Source organism: Syngnathus acus, unplaced genomic scaffold, assembly GCF_901709675.1.
Source record: "Syngnathus acus unplaced genomic scaffold, fSynAcu1.2, whole genome shotgun sequence".
Lineage (NCBI taxonomy): Eukaryota > Metazoa > Chordata > Actinopteri > Syngnathiformes > Syngnathidae > Syngnathus > Syngnathus acus.
In genome coordinates, this window is record NW_023590202.1 from 24,688 (window position 1) to 42,446 (window position 17,759).

At 47.6% G+C, this 17,759-nt stretch overlaps 1 protein-coding gene across 1 annotated transcript; it reads left to right on the forward strand.

Moving 5' to 3' along the window:
* The first annotated feature begins 15 nt into the window (after nt 1-15).
* LOC119118659 lies at nt 16-3,478 on the forward strand. Its single transcript, XM_037245599.1, has 17 exons — nt 16-108; nt 175-222; nt 298-465; nt 855-980; nt 1,059-1,160; nt 1,234-1,263; nt 1,328-1,462; nt 1,810-1,962; nt 2,113-2,247; nt 2,309-2,457; nt 2,534-2,654; nt 2,727-2,778; nt 2,848-2,914; nt 2,984-3,111; nt 3,182-3,231; nt 3,290-3,410; nt 3,460-3,478. The coding sequence occupies exons 3-17, from the start codon at nt 357-359 to the stop codon at nt 3,476-3,478; spliced, it is 1,497 nt and encodes a 498-aa protein (XP_037101494.1). The 5' UTR covers nt 16-108; nt 175-222; nt 298-356.
* Nucleotides 3,479-17,759: the final 14,281 nt, after the last annotated feature.

A 17,759-nucleotide genomic window follows, 5' to 3' on the forward strand; every position in this document is an offset into this window, starting at 1 on the left:
ACAAGGTCTGGCAAGATGACACCACGAGGGACTGCGCATTCCCAAATTCTGTTGGGAAGATCGGCGGCAGCCCCTGCACAACGAAGCGGCCATTTGTCTGCAAAACAGGTGCAAAAATGTCCCTCCTGAGCGCTCCTTCATGCACTTGCTCATTCGCCCTCCTTTACCATGCAGCCAAGCGTGGAGGGCCTCGACAGCTGCCACCATTAGTCAGCCAACAGGGTAGGTGTCTCGCACTGCCGCCGTCTTCTACGCGGTCTTATGCTGTTTTGCCTTCCTGCGCCGTCTATCTCGCAGGCTGGACTGACAAATGCGGCTGGTGGCTGGACGACCCCTCGGACGACTTCTGCTACCTGATGATCCGCCAGCCCACCAAGACCTGGCAGGAGGCGCAAGCCGACTGCAAAGGCCGCCAAGGGAACCTGCTCAGCATCGCCGACTCGGACGAGCAGGGCTTCGTACGCGGTAGGAGGCCATGAATTAAAATATATTGGCCATAAACAAGTGGATCAATTCTTATTCTCCAACATGAAGCAAACGAGAAATAGAAGCTAAAGTAAATTGAAAAAGGCGTCATGTCTTCGTACGCGGTCTTCATACGGCCATGAATTTGCTAAGTCTTTGAGAAAAAACTTTTTTTCCTGCTACGCCTTCCTTTCCAACTCAAAACCTGATAAACCCGAGCGAGATATGGCCAGCGTTGCTCGGTTGTTGTTGTTTTTTTTGTTGTTTCACTCTCTGTTGCAGTCTTGTTAGCGCTTTGTCACGGCTGTGCCGCACCCATCAGGTTGTAGTGCAGAGTCAAGTGTGAGTCGTTTTGGAATAATCTTGCATGTTCTCCTTGGGATCCAAAGGTATCGCCAAGCTTCTGGCGATGAATGATGACGCCTCCCTGTGGTTGGGCGCCGACGCCTCCATCAAGCGTGACGGCGACAAGTGGACTGACGGATCCCCCTTCTCTTACCTCCGCTCGAGTGCAGGTCGGGCTGAGGCGGTTGTCAGCTGCACTTTGGAGGAACGGATGAGCGCTCAGATCTTGTTTGCCTCCCTCCCTCCAGGTGTCCCTGAAGGGGGGAAATGTCTTTTCATGCTCACTGGCAGCGGCGACTGGAAGCGCGACACGTGCGACAAGAAGAGAGGCTACGTCTGCAAGAAAAGAGGTAAGTGAGATGTGACGCCCCGCGGTGGACCGTCATCACGTGTCGACATCCACTTTCTGGTTCCCGCTTCTAGGAAAGACACATCAGCTGCCGCCACATGACGGTAAGTCGCCTTCAACGTCTGTGTAAAAAAAGACGGAGAGAAGTCAACGGTTGTGCTCTCACAGGCTACAAGAAGAAGCTTGTCTGCCAAGACGATTGGAAATCCCTCGAATGTCCCGATGAAAGAGTCATCCGCATACGGTCGGCTTTCCATGGACGGGAGCGTGGCGACGTCTGTCCGAGTGGCGGCGGATCACGCGGTAAGAATCCTCCAGTGGCATCGTTGTTTTTGGCTCGCTGTCCTGGAGCCGTTTCTGTCACGAGGTTTTCACACGCCGTCAGCGTTGGCGGTAACTCGTTTGTAACATATAACTCAATATAAAAATGCATGGACGTGTGAGCGATGGCAATAGAAAATGTTTATTTGACCTTTTCTTGAATAAAAATAGAAAACGATGAAAAAGAGCTAGGCCGGGCGCTTTTTGGATTCCTCTTTTTCTAATAGTCATTAACCATTAAAATCCCCTACGTCCTGTGACAAGTTGAAGTCAGTATGTAAGTGTGCGAATAAAATGCGCGTGAAATGGTGGTGTGTTGTCACTTGCAGATGACTGCAGGGTGGAAGGGGCTCTCCGTCACTTCAGAGGATTGTGTGACAACTATCAGATTTGCCCCATTTACCCCATTTCCCTTACGGTTACGGGCTCCTGCCCTGGTGTCTCCAAATACCTCCGCGTCGTCTACAGCTGTGAGAAGAAAGGTGGGCTTCACATCCTGACACTTGCCGATGATGTGCAAGGAAAGAATCCAACGGATCCCCAGATAGAGCGTCGGCTAGGAACGGGTGACCAGACATGAGAATGAATGAGCGAGCGTGCCTTCCACATTGTCTTTTTTTGTCTTTCCTCAGTGTGTCTTGATAGTCTGGGCATCGCTGACGGGAGAATCCCAGACTCCTCTTTTTCCGCCTCTTCCTCTGCGATCAATGCCAAACCTCACAAAGCGCGTCGGGGGGGCAGCGGTTGCTGGAGACCCTCCGAAATGTGTACGTAAAAACAAAAGTTGTGGTTTGGTATCCTGAGCAATGGAATTCCTTCCGCCCTCAGTCGGCAGCTGGATCCAGGTGAACCTCGGTCAGAACTTCAAGGTGACAGGCATTGAGACCCAGAGCTGTACATACCGATTGCAAAGTTCCAGCGTATTTGCGATGCAGTTCAGTATTGACGGAATGACTTGGTATGACCACCCAAAGCAGGTGAGTGGCCGCTGACTCTCGACTTTGTCGTCCAGGCTGCTGTCGTTCCTTGCAAACGCGTGTGTTTTGTTTCCAGCCTTCTGTGGGGACGTATATTCTAACCAGGCCCGTGTTCGCCCAGTACGTCCGCCTCCTGCCAAAGTTTTTGGGCCTACGCTTTGACGTCTTAGGGTGCACGTCTGACGACACCCCTCGCAGTGAGTACGACGTTTGGAGTGCAGTGAGAAACTAGCAAGAAACGGGCTTTGATTTTCCCTTCTGACCCACAGACATCTTATGCAGCAGCACAGCCGCCAACCTCGGCCTCAACGGTTCAATGACGTGAGTCGGACTTGATAAGACGTTTCTTGCCGAAAAGCCTCCTCCTTACTAGACAAACTACTTCCGCAGGGTGCGGTGCCCACTGGGCTGCGCCCAAGCCGGCTACAAGGTCTACGGAACACGGCTCTACGACCAAGTATGTTAATTACCGCACGACCTGCAAGCGGAGTTCTTGTTCTATGTCTGAGACGTTCTCTGAGTGCAGGACTCAAACATCTGCGCGGCCGCTATTCACTCGGGCATCATTGAGATTGGAGGAGATGTGACTTTGCTGAAGACACTGCCACAGAAAGCCTACAACGGCTCCACCTGTAACGGAATCACCTCAAAAGTGTGCGTGCTCCGCTTTCACTGGCGAGTCCACTTAAAGATGCCCGGCTCATTCTCACTTTACTGTCTGCAGATATGTTAACAAATTGGCTCCGTCTCCGTCTTACACTTTTGCTGACACGGGTGAGTAGAATGTCCAGAATAGAAAGCATTTCTTCACGTGACGCTATCTTGCACGCAGAGCCGAGATGCTTGGGACCTGACTGGGAGGAGTTTGCGGACTTCTGCTACAAACGTTTTGATGATACAAAGAAGTGGTACGACGCTCAACACTTCTGCAGGAGTCTCGATGCAGAGCTGGTGTCTATCCTCTCCGAGGCTGAGCGGGATTGGCAGCACGACCTCGTGAAGCTTGGTGCGTGCGCGCTAAGCGTCGCTCACATCGGCTCGATATCTGCCATATCTGGAAAACGAATGAGAGCTCTGTTGCCGTTTGTCCTCTGCAGCCCCTGGAAACACGACGTGGACCGGACTGAACGACCTGGTCAATCGCGGCAGATTCGTGTGGTCGGACCGCCAGAAGGTGACCTTCACAAACTGGGCTCCGGGAAAACCTACCGGCCTGATGGAGAATTGCGTGGCCACCTTGAGCCAGGTAGGTGCAGAAAAGATTGACCCGCTCGCCGAAGACAAGTTTAGATTTAAAATCGATCTCATTTTGACTTTCAGTCTGGCAAATGGAAGAAGATGTCCTGCATGGAATTAAACGGCTACGTGTGCAAGATGCCCACAGCGCGTTACACGCGGGATATAAAAGGCGCCAATGGAAGTTGCGAGTAATCATATGAATGCAATTGACCTTGCATGATCATTCTGCTTGGTTTACCATGCATTTTGATTGACTGATTGATTTACCATGCATTCTTATGATTGATTTACCATGCAGTAGTCATCTTGTTAGAGTTACCATGTGTTATTATTCTGTTTAAGTTACCATGCATTCTTCTTCTTGACTTAACGTGATATTATGATTTACCATGTGTTATTATTCTGTAAGTTACCATGCATTCTTCTTCTTCTTGACTTAACGTGATATTATGATTTACCATGCATTATTATTATTTTGTTCAATTTACCATGCATTATTATGATTGATGAACCATGCATTAGTCTTTTTGTTAGATTTACCATGTTATTATTCTGTTTAAGTTACCATGCATTCTTCTTTTTGACTTAACACGTGATATTATGATTTACCATGCATTATTATTATTTTGTTCAATTTACCATGCATTATTATGATTGATTAACCATGCATTCTTCTTCTTGACTTAACATGTGATATTATTTTGTTCAATTTAACATGTTATTATTCTCTTAGATTTACCATGCATTTTCATAATTGATTTCTTATATTTCATTTACTTACCATGCATTATTATTCCATCTGTCATGTTTAATTGACCCCAAAAAAACAATAAAATAATAAAGACAATTGGTGTCACCTGTTAACTCATTGAATAGTTTACTGTTTTGGACAGGGCAATTTTATAATCTGGTCAATTAGATCATACTTTATTACTCCTGATGTACGAGTATTAGTCAGACCTCCTCATGACGCCATTTTGGTGCATTTTTGCATGGCTCTTTGTAACAATTTGGAAAAAAAGATGTACTCTATTGCTTTTGTAACAATTTGGAAAAAAAGATGTACTCTATTGCTTTCCACCGCATGAAATCCATCCATTGTCCTGAAGTGCTTATCCTCACGAGGGTCACGGCTAGCCTATTCCAGCTGGGGGCACATCCTGAACTGGGTGCCAGGCAGTGGCAGGACCCACATCATTCCCATCACCCCCCTTCCAAAAAAAACAGAAAACAAGTAGGAGCGGTCAATCGGCCTATCATGAATGTTTTTGAAACGTGGGAGGAAACCTACGCATGCAAACGTGCAAACCCCACACGAGATGGCACTAAAGCCTGCGCTTAACGTACTGCACAAATCAAGCATTAGATATCAAAATCCCACCACACTAGTGTCATGTAAAAAAAAAAAAAAAAAGTCAAGATGACAACCATGGAAACAAATTGATGACCTGACTGGTTCATGCAAAGATGTGCACTGCACTTTTGAAGCACTGAACCGAACTGACCCAAATTGCAACTAGGCTACGTAATATACATCTTTTTTTTTTTTTTTTTTCATGCTCACTGCGGTACCTCTTTTTATTTTTTGCTTTTGAAAGCTTTTGATTGTACAGACCATTAGTGGTAATGCTAGGATTGGACAAACCTTCACATATCATAATACAAGGGAAGCAAACTAACTCAAAACATACATTTAGCATACGCAAGCAGAAATAACAAATGGTCACATCATAAAGATCTAATTGCAGGCAAACAATACTATAAATATCATAAGCACACAATATAGTATAAAAGAACGTTCTTTTTGACAGCCTCTGTCTTGAGTGTCAGATGACGACGGATCCTTAATGCAGTGGACTTGAGCCACTGACAGATGGCGACATTTTGCTTCTTTAAACATACTTCCACATTTCCGATGCTCTCGACTTTTTAACTTGCAACAAAACCAGAATACTTGTAAGAAATACAAAGAACACATCGATCCATGGCCTTCTTGGTGCTTATTTTGGGCTTGATCTAGTTTCAAGGTAGAAGATTTCAAGCAACATATTGAGCTAAAGTTCGTCCTGCGTCAGTGGCATTCCAGGAGCTTGCAATACGCGACGCAATGCGGTGACGTCATCGCTAGACATTAAATGTCTCAGCTACAAAACCGTCGCAGCTCAAACGAACGTTTTTACGGCACAAACCAGCACAAACGAACGGTACTGTAAAGTGAAAAAAAGGGGGGGGGGGGTTCCTTTTTCTTAACCAAATAAATGGTGTGCAGCGGTGACTTTTCCGCTGTCTGCGTGGTGGAGAAAAGTAGGACGATGCGTGGTTCCTTTTTCAGCTGAAAACACAGCGTATTTATTTAACAAACACACTGGCGCTAAACGCAACAACTTCTCCGTCAGTCAATCCCATACAACAATCCGCATGTCCGTTGTGACAGGACTTTCTTCCCCGGTAGCATCAATGTAGTGACGTCATTACCGTATATAACAACAAAAAGGTAAACAGAATTGGTACCTTAATACAGTGGTCCCCAACCACCGGGCCGCGGACCGGTACCGGTCCGTGGGTCACTTGGTACCGGGCCGCGGAGCCGCACAGGAAAAAAAAAAAAAAAATAATAATAATAATTTTTTTTTTTTGTTTGTTTTTTCATTGACGATCAATTCATTCAGGTTAAGACGCTCGTCCCGGTCACGTGACATGTTTCCCCAGTCGAGCCCGCAAAGCTAGAAAAAATGAGTAAGAATTTATTTTGAAAAATATAAAAAATTTGGCGAATCTCTCCCAATTACATCTGTCGGTGCATCTGAAAAATAAGGACTCTTGACACAGGGCGCTCGTCTCGGTCATGTGACATGTCACCACAGTCAAGCCCGCGAGGCAAGCAAAAATGAGCAAGAAACAGAGAAGTTTGGAAAGCTTCTTCGGAAAGGGAAAAACGTCCAATGAGGACACTGAAGAAGAAGAGGCTACGACTTCTAAGAAAAGGAAAGCTGCATTTAAAAGAACATTTCTGGAGTCCTACTTAAAATATGGATTTATCGCCACAGGTGACTCTGACGCGCCAAGTGCACTCCGCATATGTGGCGAAAGGCTAGCTAACGAGGCAATGAAGCCTTCAAACCTGCTTCGGCACATGGAGACCAAGCATCCTGCATTTAAAGACAAACCTTAACCACTTCGGGTGTCATTGTCTCCGATTACGCCTAGATGGGAACGGCTCATTTCTGAGAAAAGAGCTCGGTGCTCCCACTAATTCAACGTTTTATTTTTATGTGGTTTATATTTGTTTTTATGCCAGTCGTATCATTTTATTTCATCCTATTTATATATATAAATATTTAAATAATAAATATATAAATATATTTATTTATATAAAGGCCGGTCCGCGAAAATATTTCTGACACGTAACCGGTCCGTGGTGCAAAAAAGGTTGGGGACCACTGCTCTAAGCAATACAATTAAAAATGCTTATAAAACATAAACCAAACGTTGCAGGTGGTCATTTCTTCATGCGCAGTGATAAACTCGGCACTCTGAAGCACCCAAGAGCGCTTTTTACTTTGCCAACCTAACCAGAGTGACGGGAGAGGCACCATCCAGAAAACGTGCTCAGCTCGTCGAGAAAATTCGATTTAAGCAATAAAACTAAAAATGCTTATAAAACATAAACCAAACGTTGCAGGTGGTCATTTCTGCATGCGCAGTGATAAACTGGGCACTCTGAAGCCCCCAAGAGCACTTTTTACTATGCCAACCTAACCAGAGTGACGGGAGAGGCACCATCCAGAAAACGTGCTCAGCTCGTCGAGAAAATGCGATTTAAGCAATAAAACTAAAAATGCTTATAAAACATAAACCAAACGCTGCAGGTGGTCATTTCTGCATGCGCAGTGATAAACCCGGCACTCTGAAGCACCCAAGAGCGCTTTTAACTAGAAAACGTGCTCAGCTCGTCGAGAAAATGCGCTCTAAGCAATACAATTAAAAATGCTCATAAAACATAAACCAAACGTTGCAGGTGGTCATTTCTTTATGTGCAGTGATAAACTCGGCACTCTGAAGCACCCAAGAGCGCTTTTTACTTTGCCAACCTAACCAGAGTGACGGGAGAGGCACCATCCAGAAAACGTGCTCAGCTCGTCGAGAAAATGCGATTTAAGCAATAAAACTAAAAATGCTTATAAAACATAAACCAAACGTTGCAGGTGGTCATTTCTGCATGCGCAGTGATAAACTGGGCACTCTGAAGCCCCCAAGAGCACTTTTTACTATGCCAACCTAACCAGAGTGACGGGAGAGGCACCATCCAGAAAACGTGCTCAGCTCGTCGAGAAAATGCGATTTAAGCAATAAAACAAAAAATGGTTATAAAACATAAACCAAACGTTGCAGGTGGTCATTTCTGCATGCGCAGTGATAAACCCGGCACTCTGAAGCACCCAAGAGCGCTTTTTACTAGGAAACGTGCTCAGCTCGTCGAGAACATGCGCTCTAAGCAATACAATTAAAAATGCTTATAAAACATAAACCAAACGTTGCAGGTGGTCATTTCTTCATGCGCAGTGATAAACTCTGCACTCTGAAGCACCCAAGAGCACTTTTTACTTTGCCAACCTAACCAGAGTGACGGGAGAGGCACCATCCAGAAAACGTGCTCAGCTCGTCGAGAAAATGCGATTTAAGCAATAAAACTAAAAATGCTTATAAAACATAAACCAAACGTTGCAGGTTGTCATTTCTTCATGCGCAGTGATAAACTCCGCACTCTGAAGGACCCAAGAGCGCTTTTTACTATGCCAACTTAACCAGAGTGACGTGAGGCGACCGGGCGCGGACGCTAACTCACGCCCGGCAAGAGCCTGGACGCTAACTCACGCCCGGCAAGAGCGCTCGGAAGGCGAATAGGCTTTCACGGAAGCCCCGCCAGCAGTTCCGCGGGCCATTTAGGGTCCCATAAGTGACCGTGCGCGGTCTCTAACTCACGCCCGGCAGGAGTGCTCGGAGGGCGGATAGGCTTTCACGGAGGTACCGCCAGCCGGTCCGCGGGCTATTTAGGGTCCCATAACTGACCGGGCGCGGTCTCAAACCCACGCCCGGCAGGACTGCTCGGAGGGCGGATAGGCTTTCACGGAGGTCCCGCCAGCAGGTCCGCGGGCTATTTAGGGTCCCATAACTGACCGGGCGCGGTCTCAAACTCAGGCCCGGCAGGAGTGCTCGGAGGGCGGATAGGCATTCACGGAGGTCCCGCCAGTCGGTCCGCGGGCTATTTAGGGTCCCATAACTGACCGTGCGCGGTCTCTAACCCACGCCCGGCAGGAGTGCTCGGAGGGCGGATAGGCATTCACGGAGGTCCCGCCAGCCGGTCCGCGGGCCATTCAGGGTCCCATACATGACCGGGCGCGGTCTCTAACCCACGCCCGGCGGGAGTGCTCGGAGGGCGGATAGGCATCCACGGACGTCCCGCCAGCCGGTCCGCGGGCCATTCAGGGTCCCATACATGACCGGGCGCGGTCTCTAACTCAGGCCCGGCAGGAGTGCTCGGAGGGCGGATAGGCATTCACGGATGTCCCGCCAGCCGGTCCGCGGGCTATTTAGGGTCCCATAACTGACCGGGCGCGGTCTCTAACAGGCCCGGCAGGAGTGCTCGGAGGGCGGATAGGCATTCACGGAGGTCCCGCCAGCCGGTCCGCGGGCCATTTAGGGTCCCATACGTGACCGGGCGCGGTCTCTAAGTCAGGCCCGGCAGGAGTGCTCGGAGGGCGGATAGGCATTCACGGAGGTCCCGCCAGCCGGTCCGCGGGCCATTTAGGGTCCCATACGTGACCGGGCGCGGTCTCTAAGTCAGGCCCGGCAGGAGTGCTCGGAGGGCGGATAGGCATTCACGGAGGTCCCGCCAGCCGGTCCGCGGGCCATTCAGGGTCCCATACATGACCGGGCGCGGTCTCTAACTCAGGCCCGGCAGGAGTGCTCGGAGGGCGGATAGGCATTCACGGAGGTCCCGCCAGCCGGTCCGCGGGCCATTTAGGGTCCCATACGTGACCGGGCGCGGTCTCTAACTCAGGCCCGGTAGGAGTGCTCGGAGGGCGGATAGGCATTCACGGAGGTCCCGCCAGCCGGTCCGCGGGCCATTCAGGGTACCATACATGACCGGGCGCGGTCTCTAACTCAGGCCCGGCAGGAGTGCTCGGAGGGCGGATAGGCATTCACGGAGGTCCCGCCAGCCGGTCCGCGGGCCAATTAGGGTCCCATAACTGACCGGGCGCGGTCTCTAACCCACGCCCGGCAGGAGTGCTCGGAGGGCGGACAGGCTTTCACGGAGCTCCCGCCAGCCGGTCCGCGGGCCAAATAGGGTCCCATAAGGGACCGGGGGCGGACGCTAAACCACGCACTCAACTCGGCACTCTGAAGCACCCAAGAGCGCTTTTTACTAGAAAACGTGCTCAGCTCGTCGAGAAAATGCACTCTAAGCAATACAATTAAAAATGCTTATAAAACATAAACCAAACGTTGCAGGTGGTCATTTCTTCATGCGCAGTGATAAACTCGGCACTCTGAAGCACCCAAGAGCGCTTTTTACTTTGCCAACCTAACCAGAGTGACGGGAGAGGCACCATCCAGAAAACGTGCTCAGCTCGTCGAGAAAATTCGATTTAAGCAATAAAACTAAAAATGCTTATAAAACATAAACCAAACGTTGCAGGTGGTCATTTCTGCATGCGCAGTGATAAACTGGGCACTCTGAAGCCCCCAAGAGCACTTTTTACTATGCCAACCTAACCAGAGTGACGGGAGAGGCACCATCCAGAAAACGTGCTCAGCTCGGTCCTACCATCGGTCCTACCATCCTGGCCCGCACCCCACAACCAGCTCCAGAGCATCCTGCCCGCTGCGGCTGCGCCAGCCATGCTGGCCAGGACCAACTTGGGTTTAATAAAGATCTTATTGATCATGGACACGTGCTTGTGCTTATTGTGTTTGTTGTCCCATTGCACTTTACCTATCCGGTCGCCTTTGTTATATAGTTAATAAATGAGTCTCGATTTGGCATGAATGAGTGACAGCTGCGTTTGCGTTCAACTCTATATTCGTACCTCGCACAATCATTCGACTCCCCTATTTGGGTGGAGCGAGAGCATCTTGCTCAGTGCGGCATCCATGCGCTCTCCTATCTGGGTAGAGCGTGGGTCCATTATTTGCTTCAAATTGGTTTTCTACTGGCGTCATTTTGCGCTACTTTGTACATCTGTGTGACCATTGACAACGTTTCGGCATCTTTTGTGCCTTCCTCAGGTCTGGCACACAGGAATTGTCCCTAAATTTGGCTTAGTTTAATTGCATGGGGAGCTGTTTTCTCCTCCATGGCCGCATCGAGACTGAGAGCTTCCTGCTCCGAACGGCCCTTTTATAGCGAACTGCGCTTGTATTATGAAAGTGATTTTCCTTTTCTTTATTTGGCTTGGTCAATTTTTGTTTTATTTGCAGGCACCGATTGGGCGTGGATTTGCGATCACCGGCATAGGTAAGTATTTTTGGGTGAGTATTATGTTTTTAATTACGGTAAGTATTTACTTTAAACTCCTTTTTGGTTTTGATGAATGCTTGTTTGCAATTGTTTACGTTCAATTTGTGATTACGTTCAAAATTTTGACTTGTATATTTTTGTATTTTGTGTTCAAATTTTTGACTTGTTCATTTATAAATTTTAACTTGCAGGTTGACGTTTTTGTCATATTTGGAAATGGGGCTAGGGTTAGGGTTAGGGTTAGGGTTAGGGTTTGGGTTAGGGTTAGGGTTAGGGTTAGGATCAGGGTTAGGGGTTGGGGGTTAGGTTAGGATTAGGGCTAGGTTAGGATTAGGGCTGGGGTAGGACCAATTGAGGGGACAGCACACAAACGGAACAGGAGCCCAACGGAAACCGGAAACGTGGGGGCGGCAAAGGAGGTGGCACAGGCGAGTTAGGGTGATGGTATGGAGTTCCTCCCCCGAAGGAGAGGAGCAAAGGCACGGTCCTACCATCCTGGCCCGCACCCCACAACCAGCTCCAGAGCATCCTGCCCGCTGCGGCTGCGCCAGCCATGCTGGCCAGGACCAACTTGGGTTTAATAAAGATCTTTATTGATCATGGACACGTGCTTGTGCTTATTGTGTTTGTTGTCCCATTGCACTTTACCTATCCGGTCGCCTTTGTTATATAGTTAATAAATGAGTCTCGATTTGGCATGAATGAGTGACAGCTGCGTTTGCGTTCAACTCTATATTCGTACCTCGCACAATCATTCGACTCCCCTATTTGGGTGGAGCGAGAGCATCTTGCTCAGTGCGGCATCCATGCGCTCTCCTATCTGGGTAGAGCGTGGGTCCATTATTTGCTTCAAATTGGTTTTCTACTGGCGTCATTTTGCGCTACTTTGTACATCTGTGTGACCATTGACAACGTTTCGGCATCTTTTGTGCCTTCCTCAGGTCTGGCACACAGGAATTGTCCCTAAATTTGGCTTAGTTTAATTGCATGGGGAGCTGTTTTCTCCTCCATGGCCGCATCGAGACTGAGAGCTTCCTGCTCCGAACGGCCCTTTTATAGCGAACTGCGCTTGTATTATGAAAGTGATTTTCCTTTTCTTTATTTGGCTTGGTCAATTTTTGTTTTATTTGCAGGCACCGATTGGGCGTGGATTTGCGATCACCGGCATAGGTAAGTATTTTTGGGTGAGTATTATGTTTTAATTACGGTAAGTATTTACTTTAAACTCCTTTTTGGTTTTGATGAATGCTTGTTTGCAATTGTTTACGTTCAATTTGTGATTACGTTCAAAATTTTGACTTGTATATTTTTGTATTTTGTGTTCAAATTTTTGACTTGTTCATTTATAAATTTTAACTTGCAGGTTGACGTTTTTGTCATATTTGGAAATGGGGCTAGGGTTAGGGTTAGGGTTAGGGTTAGGGTTTGGGTTAGGGTTAGGGTTAGGGTTAGGATCAGGGTTAGGGGTTGGGGGTTAGGTTAGGATTAGGGCTAGGTTAGGATTAGGGCTGGGGTAGGACCAATTGAGGGGACAGCACACAAACGGAACAGGAGCCCAACGGAAACCGGAAACGTGGGGGCGGCAAAGGAGGTGGCACAGGCGAGTTAGGGTGATGGTATGGAGTTCCTCCCCCGAAGGAGAGGAGCAAAGGCACGGTCCTACCATCCTGGCCCGCACCCCACAACCAGCTCCAGAGCATCCTGCCCGCTGCGGCTGCGCCAGCCATGCTGGCCAGGACCAACTTGGGTTTAATAAAGATCTTTATTGATCATGGACACGTGCTTGTGCTTATTGTGTTTGTTGTCCCATTGCACTTTACCTATCCGGTCGCCTTTGTTATATAGTTAATAAATGAGTCTCGATTTGGCATGAATGAGTGACAGCTGCGTTTGCGTTCAACTCTATATCCGTACCTCGCACAATCATTCGACTCCCCTATTTGGGTGGAGCGAGAGCATCTTGCTCAGTGCGGCATCCATGCGCTCTCCTATCTGGGTAGAGCGTGGGTCCATTATTTGCTTCAAATTGGTTTTCTACTGGCGTCATTTTGCGCTACTTTGTACATCTGTGTGACCATTGACAACGTTTCGGCATCTTTTGTGCCTTCCTCAGGTCTGGCACACAGGAATTGTCCCTAAATTTGGTTTAGTTTAATTACATGGGGAGCTGTTTTCTCCTCCATGGCCGCATCGAGACTGAGAGCTTCCTGCTCCGAACGGCCCTTTTATAGCGAACTGCGCTTGTATTATGAAAGTGATTTTCCTTTTCTTAACTTGGCTTGGTCAATTTTTGTTTTATTTGCAGGCACCGATTGGGCGTGGATTTGCGATCACCGGCATAGGTAAGTATTTTTGGGTGAGTATTATGTTTTTAATTACGGTAAGTATTTACTTTAAACTCCTTTTTGGTTTTGATGAATGCTTGTTTGCAATTGTTTACGTTCAATTTGTGATTACGTTCAAAATTTTGACTTGTATATTTTTGTATTTTGTGTTCAAATTTTTGACTTGTTCATTTATAAATTTTAACTTGCAGCTTGACGTTTTTGTCATATTTGGAAATGGGGCTAGGGTTAGGGTTAGGGTTAGGGTTTGGGTTAGGGTTAGGGTTAGGGTTAGGGTTAGGATCAGGGTTAGGGGTTGGGGGTTAGGTTAGGATTAGGGCTAGGTTAGGATTAGGGCTGGGGTAGGACCAATTGAGGGGACAGCACACAAACGGAACAGGAGCCCAACGGAAACCGGAAACGTGGGGGCGGCAAAGGAGGTGGCACAGGCGAGTTAGGGTGATGGTATGGAGTTCCTCCCCCGAAGGAGAGGAGCAAAGGCACGGTCCTACCATCCTGGCCCGCACCCCACAACCAGCTCCAGAGCATCCTGCCCGCTGCGGCTGCGCCAGCCATGCTGGCCAGGACCAACTTGGGTTTAATAAAGATCTTTATTGATCATGGACACGTGCTTGTGCTTATTGTGTTTGTTGTCCCATTGCACTTTACCTATCCGGTCGCCTTTGTTATATAGTTAATAAATGAGTCTCGATTTGGCATGAATGAGTGACAGCTGCGTTTGCGTTCAACTCTATATCCGTACCTCGCACAATCATTCGACTCCCCTATTTGGGTGGAGCGAGAGCATCTTGCTCAGTGCGGCATCCATGCGCTCTCCTATCTGGGTAGAGCGTGGGTCCATTATTTGCTTCAAATTGGTTTTCTACTGGCGTCATTTTGCGCTACTTTGTACATCTGTGTGACCATTGACAACGTTTCGGCATCTTTTGTGCCTTCCTCAGGTCTGGCACACAGGAATTGTCCCTAAATTTGGTTTAGTTTAATTACATGGGGAGCTGTTTTCTCCTCCATGGCCGCATCGAGACTGAGAGCTTCCTGCTCCGAACGGCCCTTTTATAGCGAACTGCGCTTGTATTATGAAAGTGATTTTCCTTTTCTTAACTTGGCTTGGTCAATTTTTGTTTTATTTGCAGGCACCGATTGGGCGTGGATTTGCGATCACCGGCATAGGTAAGTATTTTTGAGTGAGTATTATGTTTTTAATTACGGTAAGTATTTACTTTAAACTCCTTTTTGGTTTTGATGGATGCTTGTTTGCAATTGTTTACGTTCAATTTGTGATTACGTTCAAATTTTTGACTTGTATATTTTTGTATTTTGTGTTCAAATTTTTGACTTGTTCATTTTTAATTTTTAACTTGCAGGTTGACGTTTTTGTCATATTTGGAAATGGGGCTAGGGTTAGGGTTAGGGTTAGGGTTAGGGTTTGGGCTAGGGTTAGGGTTAGGGTTAGGATCAGGGTTAGGGGTTGGGGGTTAGGTTAGGATTAGGGCTAGGTTAGGATTAGGGCTGGGGTAGGACCAATTGAGGGGGACAGCACACAAACGGAACAGGAGCCCAACGGAACCGGAAACGTGGGGGCGGCAAAGGAGGTGGCACAGGCGAGTTAGGGTGATGGTATGGAGTTCCTCCCCCGAAGGAGAGGAGCAAAGGCACGGTCCTACCATCCTGGCCCGCACCCCACAACCAGCTCCAGAGCATCCTGCCCGCTGCGGCTGCGCCAGCCATGCTGGCCAGGACCAACTTGGGTTTAATAAAGATCTTTATTGATCATGGACACGTGCTTGTGCTTATTGTGTTTGTTGTCCCATTGCACTTTACCTATCCGGTCGCCTTTGTTATATAGTTAATAAATGAGTCTCGATTTGGCATGAATGAGTGACAGCTGCGTTTGCGTTCAACTCTATATCCGTACCTCGCACAATCATTCGACTCCCCTATTTGGGTGGAGCGAGAGCATCTTGCTCAGTGCGGCATCCATGCGCTCTCCTATCTGGGTAGAGCGTGGGCACATTATTTGCTTCCAATTGTTTTCTACTGGCGTCATTTTGCGCTACTTTGTACATCTGTGTGACCATCGACAACGTTTCGGCATCTTTTGTGCCTTCCTCAGGTCTGGCACACAGGAATTGTCCCTAAATTTGGTTTAGTTTAATTACATGGGGAGCTGTTTTCTCCTCCATGGCCGCATCGAGACTGAGAGCTTCCTGCTCCGAACGGCCCTTTTATAGCGAACTGCGCTTGTATTATGAAAGTGATTTTCCTTTTCTTAACTTGGCTTGGTCAATTTTTGTTTTATTTGCAGGCACCGATTGGGCGTGGATTTGCGATCACCGGCATAGGTAAGTATTTTTGGGTGAGTATTATGTTTTTAATTACGGTAAGTATTTACTTTAAACTCCTTTTTGGTTTTGATGAATGCTTGTTTGCAATTGTTTACGTTCAATTTGTGATTACGTTCAAAATTTTGACTTGTATATTTTTGTATTTTGTGTTCAAATTTTTGACTTGTTCATTTATAAATTTTAACTTGCAGGTTGACGTTTTTGTCATATTTGGAAATGGGGCTAGGGTTAGGGTTAGGGTTAGGGTTGGGTTAGGGTTAGGGTTAGGGTTAGGATCAGGGTTAGGGGTTGGGGGTTAGGTTAGGATTAGGGCTAGGTTAGGATTAGGGCTGGGGTAGGACCAATTGAGGGGACAGCACACAAACGGAACAGGAGCCCAACGGAAACCGGAAACGTGGGGGCGGCAAAGGAGGTGGCACAGGCGAGTTAGGGTGATGGTATGGAGTTCCTCCCCCGAAGGAGAGGAGCAAAGGCACGGTCCTACCATCCTGGCCCGCACCCCACAACCAGCTCCAGAGCATCCTGCCCGCTGCGGCTGCGCCAGCCATGCTGGCCAGGACCAACTTGGGTTTAATAAAGATCTTTATTGATCATGGACACGTGCTTGTGCTTATTGTGTTTGTTGTCCCATTGCACTTTACCTATCCGGTCGCCTTTGTTATATAGTTAATAAATGAGTCTCGATTTGGCATGAATGAGTGACAGCTGCGTTTGCGTTCAACTCTATATTCGTACCTCGCACAATCATTCGACTCCCCTATTTGGGTGGAGCGAGAGCATCTTGCTCAGTGCGGCATCCATGCGCTCTCCTATCTGGGTAGAGCGTGGGTCCATTATTTGCTTCAAATTGGTTTTCTACTGGCGTCATTTTGCGCTACTTGTACATCTGTGTGACCATTGACAACGTTTCGGCATCTTTTGTGCCTTCCTCAGGTCTGGCACACAGGAATTGTCCCTAAATTTGGTTTAGTTTAATTACATGGGGAGCTGTTTTCTCCTCCATGGCCGCATCGAGACTGAGAGCTTCCTGCTCCGAACGGCCCTTTTATAGCGAACTGCGCTTGTATTATGAAAGTGATTTTCCTTTTCTTAACTTGGCTTGGTCAATTTTTGTTTTATTTGCAGGCACCGATTGGGCGTGGATTTGCGATCACCGGCATAGGTAAGTATTTTTGGGTGAGTATTATGTTTTTAATTACGGTAAGTATTTACTTTAAACTCCTTTTGGTTTTGATGAATGCTTGTTTGCAATTGTTTACGTTCAATTTGTGATTACGTTCAAAATTTGACTTGTATATTTTTGTATTTTGTGTTCAAATTTTTGACTTGTTCATTTATAAATTTTAACTTGCAGGTTGACGTTTTTGTCATATTTGGAAATGGGGCTAGGGTTAGGGTTAGGGTTTGGGTTAGGGTTAGGGTTAGGGTTAGGATCAGGGTTAGGGGTTGGGGGTTAGGTTAGGATTAGGGCTAGGTTAGGGTTAGGGTTAGGGTTAGGTATTTTGAGTTTGTCTCGCTAAACCTTCCCCAAAGGGTCCGCCGACCCTGTCGGTTAGATAGAAGGCAACGGAAGGCACGGGCCTACGCATGTCTCCCCAGTAAACCCGCCGTACCAGGTCACATAAAATCTGGATTGGGTACGAAGGACGGCGAAGTGTGACTGCACCTCTGCCAGAACCCCCCCGAGTAGCTGAGGCGCTACCCAGGTCTTCGGCCAGCAAGATGGGAAAAAAAAGTTGAAAAGTGAGAGAAAACAAATCAGAGAAACCCACCTAAACTTCCAACCCTGGATTACATTATGCCTATTCACTTTGCATTATTCTTGACCTAATGTTTTGGTTTTATATTCAA

Excerpts from the sequence above, each read along its gene's own strand:
- LOC119118659 (XM_037245599.1), top strand. The coding sequence starts at position 357 with ATGATCCGCCAGCCCACCAAGACCTGGCAGGAGGCGCAAGCCGACTGC. Across the intron at positions 466-854 it reads CGAGCAGGGCTTCGTACGCG|GTATCGCCAAGCTTCTGGCG; the intron begins GTAGGAGGCCAT and ends TGGGATCCAAAG. Across the intron at positions 2,655-2,726 it reads GTCTGACGACACCCCTCGCA|ACATCTTATGCAGCAGCACA; the intron begins GTGAGTACGACG and ends TCTGACCCACAG.